At 41.4% G+C, this 8,022-nt stretch overlaps 1 protein-coding gene across 1 annotated transcript; it reads left to right on the plus strand.

Annotated features, from left to right (window-relative positions):
- Positions 1–1,276: 1,276 nt before the first annotated feature.
- Positions 1,277–7,699, plus strand: LOC112251140 (transmembrane 4 L6 family member 4-like). The gene is made up of 5 exons (XM_024421909.2): positions 1,277–1,588; positions 2,377–2,466; positions 5,272–5,417; positions 6,675–6,858; positions 7,220–7,699. The coding sequence occupies exons 1-5, from the start codon at positions 1,415–1,417 to the stop codon at positions 7,238–7,240; spliced, it is 615 nt and encodes a 204-aa protein (XP_024277677.1). The 5' UTR covers positions 1,277–1,414; the 3' UTR covers positions 7,241–7,699.
- The last annotated feature ends 323 nt before the right edge of the window (positions 7,700–8,022 follow it).

Consider the following 8,022-nt stretch of genomic DNA (forward strand, 5'->3'; position numbering starts at 1 on the left):
GTCAGAAAGTGACAATTATGGGGGTAGTGTATGTAGATTGCTGAGTTTTTAAAAATTTAATCCATTTAAAAAAATAAGGCTGTAACATAACAAAATGTGGAAAAACTCTAGGGGTCTGAATACTTTCCAAAGGCAATCAGAGAGCTAGAGGGGGGGGGTATTGAACACACTGTCAGCCTATTGGAGTATATGGGGTATTGGCCCTATATTGATTGTCTAGTTGTGTTATATTCTACACTGAGTGCACAAAACATTAGGAACAACTGCTCTTTCCATGACATAGGCTGACCAAGTGAATCCAGGTGAAAGCTATGATCCCTTATTGATGTCACCTGTTAAATTCACTTCAATCAGTGTTGATGAAGGGGAGGAGACAGTTTAAAGAAGGATTTTTATCCTTGAGACAATTGAGACATGGATGTGTGTGTGCCATTCAGAGGGTGAATGGCCAAGACAAAATATTTAAGTGCCTTTGAATGGGGTATGGTAGTAGGTGCCAGGCACACCGGTTTGAGTGCGTCAAGAACTGCAAAGCGGCTGGCTTTTTCATGCTCAACAGTTACCCGTATGTAGGACATCCAGCGAACTTGATGTCAATATGGACCAGCATCCCTGTGGAATGCTTTCGACACCTTGTAGAGTCCATGTCCCGACGAATTAAGGATGTTCTGAGGGCAAAAGGGGGTGCAAATCAATATTAGCAAGGTGTTCCTAATGTTTTGTGCACTCAGTGTACATTTACCTTGTAGCCTATACGTCATAAATCTAATAGTGCACAATATGCTGGTGGCATTGTTGTTTTCAGACTAAATATTATGCATTAATATAAGCCTAAATGTGGATAAAACTATGTAAAGGAAAAGGGTTATTCTTGAATGATAATCAGATTGTATTGGAATGCTTGGAATGTGTGATGCATTATTTAAATCATGTAATGTAAAATAATGATGCTTCATGGGTGTTTCACGATAACATTGGCCGAGTAAAATGCCATAAAGTATCAGGAAAATGTATAGCCTGAAACATACTCCCATTCATAACCATGTATGGACCCCAATAGGCTGACAGTGTGTTCAATAACCCCCCCCTCTATCTCTCTGTCAGGGCTGGGGCCAGGCAGGCAAATGCTATAGTACAACATTAACCGGACCAGATGGTTGCCATAGCACAACTACTGTAAATTCAATTTAAGGCAGTTACATCATGACATCATCCAACCAGCAGTCTATATATACACCCCTCCCCAATCTGAGGGATTGAGAACGTTTGGTGGGTCTGGACAGGTACAATCCTAGATAGGAACCTTTTACGGAGGATGTACAGTTTAGGTGTGTACGAGTTTGTGTGGGAGCCCTTTGGACTTTAGAGAACCCCTTTTGGCCCTGTGTGACTGTTTTGGCTGATAAGGTGAACCATGTGCTCAGGTAGCTTTGCCAAGTCCCTGGGCATCACCTTGATCCCCCTGGCCATCTTGTGTGTGCTCAGTAACATCCTGCTCTTCTTCCCTGGGGGGCTGGTCATTGACGACAATGACCATATCACTAAAGAGGTGTGGTACTTTGGGGGCATCATGGGATCTGGGGTTCTGGTAAGTCAACTGTTATGGAAGGGATGGAAAAGGGCTTTTGACGTGGGGCTTTTAATAGCTTCTAATAACTCTCTAATGTACACATTTCTAATTTCAATGGTTTTACTTGAATATCTCTATTCAACATGTGGAGAAACATAGAAATGTACCAATATTGTCTTGAGCCTTTCAGAAAACAGTTGAACAGTCAGGCAGACATATACAGTTGTGGCTATAGCCTATGTGGTGTGTTTAGGAGCCCGTCACTGCCTACAAGACAGCTTTAGTGAGATGAACGGTCCTTTTGAAAAGCTTTGTTTCCTACTGCGAAATGGACTGTGGATTTTGGTTGAGAGGCTGGGAGTGGGTCAGATGTAAATCATGTATAATGTATTATAACTGCATAATAGTATATGAGGTACAATTTGAAACGATCAAAATGATAGACGGAGGTGGGCTTGAGCAACATGCTTGTGTTATTCCAGCATTGTTAGAATGTGATGAAATGTTCCCAGTGTTCAAAAGACAGTGCCATGCTGTTTTTGCTTCTTTAAGCCAACCTGCCGTTGTCCTTCCTGTTGCCGATGACAGACACCATAGCCTCCATACTATTCGGATACAAGCCAATATGATTGTCAGTGCTATAGTGAGAATTTACAAAATAGAGAGCAGTCTTCCTGGTCTTATCTAAATGGTTGTATGATGTCTTTCTGTCCAGATCTTAATCAATAGTTGTGTATCCGAATGGTTGTGCGTATATTGTTGCGGTCTGATCCTAATGATTGTGTGCTGTATATCTTTCTGAACAGATGACCCTCCCAGCACTGGTCTTCCTAGGACTCAAAAACAATGACTGCTGCGGTTGCTGTGGCAACGAGAGTTGTGGAAAGAGATTTGCGGTGAGTGACGTTACATGGAGAGAAAAAAAACATGCAACTTAATAACATATTTATTTAGTTAAAGCATGGGGCATCCAAAGCAGTACACTGGCAATTCACAGGACTCCTATAGACAAAGCCCTCATTATACTGGTGGCCAGCAGATAAGAGAAGCGTACAGTTATGACTATAATTACTGTTCCCTGAAGAAGGCAATGGGGAGTTTGCACACTACCGCCCTCTACTGAAGAGCATTAGATCACGGCTGACAAGGCCAATCAACACCGTACCTCACCGTAAGCCCTTCCACAGGTGATAAATCAGATGATTCATTCTTTCAATTGTGTTCTTGTACCTAATTTCCCTCCTTCATGGGACAGTAGCTATAGTCATAACTGTACATTCCCTTTCAGTAGGTCAACTCAGTGCAAAACAGCTATGGGGATAGAAAATCACACCCTAAGCAGACCCCAGTGGACACCAAATGAAAAGGGCAACGGCAGACCACACCGAGTTCCAACCCGACAGAAAACCTGCCTTTGTGATACATGAGATTGGCTTACAAGATGTGTTAAAAGAAATCCTTTCAGATAATATACCATATTGCCCAGTCATCATCATCACAATATCCTCACCAAGACCCCTTCAAAATGGTGCACAGTCCAGCTTATTGTCCACTGTATGCTCACATATTGAAAGGATCTCTAAACAAATTGTTTGAGTCAATCTTATCTGATTATGTATCATGAAATAGAAGCACACTTCAATCAATAAATCACATTTCTTTCATAAAGCTCTTTTTATATCAGCAATTGTCTGTGTTTTACAGATATCCAGCCTAAAACCTATAATGAATAGAGGGTGCAAACACTTCAAGACTGTAAGGTCAGGTGGCTTTTCATGCTTTAGGAAGTCAGGGTATGTGGGTGTGATGGTAAGAGACATGGCAGTTAGGGATCAGTTCAGGTCACACCAGCTAGTCAGCAGCATGGGAGAGGCAGCCCAACCAGGTGGATTGTCCTCAGGCGTAGAGTGAGATAAATGGGCTAATTAGTGGGGGCATTCAGATCCAATGTTTTATTGATATCCATTCTTTATTGACTATTACACTTCATATTGCACACGTTTATGAACATATCCTTTAATAAATCTCAATAACATAATTTCACTTCATAAATGTTACATTTTTCTTATTAAAAGTTGTGAAAGGTTTTCTAAACAAGTTCATGCCAACAACTGCTTGTTCAGTAAGCACAACTTTTATTTTGAAACTATCAGACCAGCGGTGAAAAAAGCAAACATCCGGGACTAGCATTAGGCACTCAAGTATGGTGGTGGAAAATTGTGTTTCAAAAAGAAAGTATGGAAATTTTCCCACCTTCTCGCAATTAAATTCATTTAAGGAGGAAATGGACTCCTTTGCAGCCTGAATGGAGAATGTTTTATGTATGAACCTGTGCACGGTGGATAGGAGTGTACAGTCGGCTGCATACATTCACTTTGGACGGTAAAATTATGACTCAATATCGCCATCTGTCGACCTTTGGCTAGATGCCGCCAGATCCCTGGTGGATTGGGCACTTACACAGTTAGGTATTTCCTGCCTTTCGCTGTCATATGCTGGAGAAACAGCTTCCACAATCCACTGGGAGAGACACTGTTTAGAAAGCGCTCTACCACGAGCCGGATTAGAAAAACAGAATTTAAAAAATTGGTCACACAAACTGGTCCGCTCAAGTCTGCTTAATGCTTATAGTATGCTTAATGCTCTTACCGGACACAGGGCATGTACCGCTCTGCTCTTTAGAAGTGAACAGAGGGAAAAAGCTCAAAAGCTAGAGACCTGTAGGACATAGTCATGACCTTGGAGGCGAAGGTCACAACGTGACTTTAGAGTTGCCAAAGGAGCACATTATACAGGAGGGGTGAACAGATAACGGGTGGAGATCTCCACCACCTGTAGCTGAGGCCAAAGCCACGAGTAGAGCGGTCTCGTAGGAGAAGATCTTCAGATCCACCGATTCAAATGGAGCATCAAACAGCACATCCAAAACCCAAGCCATATCCCATATAGCCGCAATAGGTTTAGAAACCGGCCTGAGACAGTGCACACCTTTTAAAACCGAACTGCCAGGGGAAGAGCGCCCCAGGAGTGGCATCATCAATTCTCACATGAAACGCTGAATTAGCTGCCATATACACCTTCCAAGGAATTAATCTGCGTTTCGTGGTTTATCGCTTGTGGAAGGCGTGGCTTCTGGTGAGGCACAGTGTTCATTGGCCTTGTCAGGCGTGATTCTAATGTTCTTCATTAGAGGGAGTTACCGTGCGAACACCCAATGTACGGAGTTCACCGACTGAAGGGAAACAAAGAGCAGGCAGTTAGCTACAGCGCTCTCTTACCACCCGATCAATAGTATTATTGATCTCATACTGGTACCATACTGCAGCATTGTTTAGGACGGTGCCATTGCTTTCAACAGATTTTGGGGCAAAAGGATCAATTGATTGATTGTCCATTGTTGCATTGGTTGGCTCAAGGTAATAATTATTTCAAACTGTTACTGATATGCTCACAGAATAAGTAAGACCTAAAGTCCATCCTGACCTAGGATCAGGAGCCCAGACCTGTCCATATAATCTTAGCAATTATGGTCTGAAAGCCAAACTGATCCTTACTCAGACGCTGTATGGACACGGGCCCTGAACACTAGTGTTAGTCCACTGAGTTAAAAGTAGGAGGGGCTAACGAAGTCTATTTGAGTCACTTTGATGGCCTGGGTTCAATACCCAGATTGATTGACCTGTGATCTTTATTTTCCTCAGATGTTCACCTCGATCATCTTTGCTGCGGTGGGGGTTCTGGGGGCTGGCTACTCCATCATTGTGTCTGCTGTTGCCATTCATAATGGACCAATGTGCCTCTATACCAATGGTACAACAGAGTTATGGACCAACCCCTTTGTTGACGGGTAAGAACGGTTTTACTACTCAAACACATTGTTGTTAACCTCTTGAAGCTAGGGGGCACTATTTTTATGTTTGGAAAAATAACATTCCCAAAGTAAACGGCCTATTTCTCAGGACCAGATGCTAGAATATGCATATAATTGACGGATTAGGATAGAAAACACTCTAAAGTTTCCAAAACTGTCAACATTTGGTCTGTGCGTTAAACAGAACTGATATTGCAGGCTAAAACCTGAGGAAAATCCAATCAGGAAGTGCCCCTGTTTTTGAAACCTCTGTTCTTATGCATCCCTATTGCCCATTTAAAGGGATATCAACCAGATTCCTTTTTCTATGGCTTCCCTAAGGGGTCAACAGCCTTTAGATGTAGTTTCAGGCTTTTATTTTGAAGAATGAGCATGAACAACCACATTGCGTAAGTGGATAGGTGGGGGCTCTCAGTGAGTTGTGCGCAAAAGAGAAAGGCGGCCATTGTTACTCCCGGTCCTAGTGAAAAGCCAACTGTCCCGGTCAATATATTATCGAATAGATATTTGAAAAACACCCTGAGGATTGACTATAAAAAACGTTTGTCATGTTTCTGTGGACATTGTGGATATAATTTGGAATTTGTCTGCGTTGTCGTGACCGCTCTTTCTGGTGGATAACGCACCAAACTAACGGAGGTATTTGGATATAAAAAATATCTTTATGGAACATTTGTTGTCTAACTGGGAGTCTCGTGAGTGAAAACATCCGAAGACCAAAGGTAAACGATTAATTTGATTGCTTTTCTGATTTTCGTGACCAAGTTACCTGATGCTAAGTGTACTTATTGTTTTGTCGAGCGATTGCTAAACATACAAACGCTTGTATTGCTTTCGCTGTAAAGCATAATTTCAAAATCTAAGATGACAGGTGGATTAACAAAAAGCTAAGCTGTGTTTTGCAATATTGCACTTGTGATTTCATGAATATTAATATTTTCTAGTAATATTATTTGACTGTGGTGCTATGCTATTTCCCTCATTAAAATGCAAATGAATTTAACATTTTTGGACATACGTTTTTCTGGATTTTTTTGTTGTTATTCTGTCTCACTGTTCAAATAAACCTACCATTAAAATTATAGACAGATCATTTCTTTGTCAGTGGGCAAACGTACAAAATCAGCAGGGGATCAAATAGTTTGTTCCCCTCACTGTACCTCTGTCACTCAGATAAGATTCAGCACACTGCAATGTATTTTACTTTTTGCTGAACTTAACCATTTTCACCAGTGACTACCTGAATAACCACACCCTGTGGAAGGACTGTACAGCACCTGAGGGCATTGTGACCTGGCACCTGACCTTGTTTTCCATGCTGCTGGTGATGGGCCTGCTGCAGGCTGTACTCTGTGCCATCCAGGTCATCAACGGACTCATCGGTGCCATCTGTGGAGACTGCTGTGGCCGCTGTGGGGTAGGAGGACCAACCCTCGTCTTGAAACACCACAATCTTAAATAAACATCTAGCCCATATGCCAAATTGGGTTCACAAATACTTTTGCTCTAGTGGAACATACCTTTTAACTAATTGTATTCTAAAGCCCAGAGCTGGACAGGACCTGCCCACATCTAACGCTCAATAAGGCTAGCCCCCTATTGACATTTTCACCCACCTGTGTCACTGACCTCTCGGGCCATGTGTTGTCTGACCATGAACTCCAGTGAGCTTAGCAACAATTAGCTCATCCATGATTGTCACACTAATACACTGTATAAATATGTTTGTATTTGAGTAAGAGTTGATTTGAAAGTTCTGTCCTGTGTTTGTCTTTCAGAGTACTGATGGTGCAGTCTAAGGATGTTTGAGCCTCTCAGAAGACTTGTTATAACTGGCTTTCTATGAACAATTTCCTACCTACCTAACTTGATGGCCTTTTGCTATATAGAAAATATTAGATTTATTTAAATGAAGATAATACTTTTAACATAATCAATATGTTTAAAACATGAGAGCAGTTTTTACAAGTTAAATTAGAATTTCATATTATGCACCATAAAAGACATGTCCAACAGAACACTTGGCATCAATTAAATCTATCAAATATGTATCTTATTTCATTGAAAATCATTTTAGCTATTTAAAAACAAAGAAAAAAAACTTCATAAAAGTTTGACAGAGCGAGTGGACCACACCTGCGTTGGCCTTATTTTAGTAGGCCTGTGGGTCTTAGTAGGCCATTTGTTCTTAACTGACTTGCCTAATTCAATAAAGGTTCAATAAAATACATTTAAAAAGTCGTCTTATAACTTCATTCTGGCTACGTCTTAATGGAGGGACATGGCTAGCTTCACGCCGCTGTGTCACGGCATGGGGTTACTGAGGAGTCTTTGTCGTGTTGGGTTATCCATGACATTATGAGGATGTTGATTCCACTATATTATACAAACACACAACAATGCAGGTATCTCCAACCCAGATCCGATTTGCATTAAACATGTTCGAATGGTAGATGCAAAGATTCTTCGGCTTGCAAGCCTCCCCCTTTTTCCTCCAAACATAACGAAGGTCATTATGGCCAAACAGTTCTATTTTTTTTTTTCATCAGACTAGAGGACATTTCTTCAAAAAGTATGATTT

This window comes from Oncorhynchus tshawytscha, linkage group LG01, assembly GCF_018296145.1.
Source record: "Oncorhynchus tshawytscha isolate Ot180627B linkage group LG01, Otsh_v2.0, whole genome shotgun sequence".
Classification (NCBI taxonomy): domain Eukaryota; kingdom Metazoa; phylum Chordata; class Actinopteri; order Salmoniformes; family Salmonidae; genus Oncorhynchus; species Oncorhynchus tshawytscha.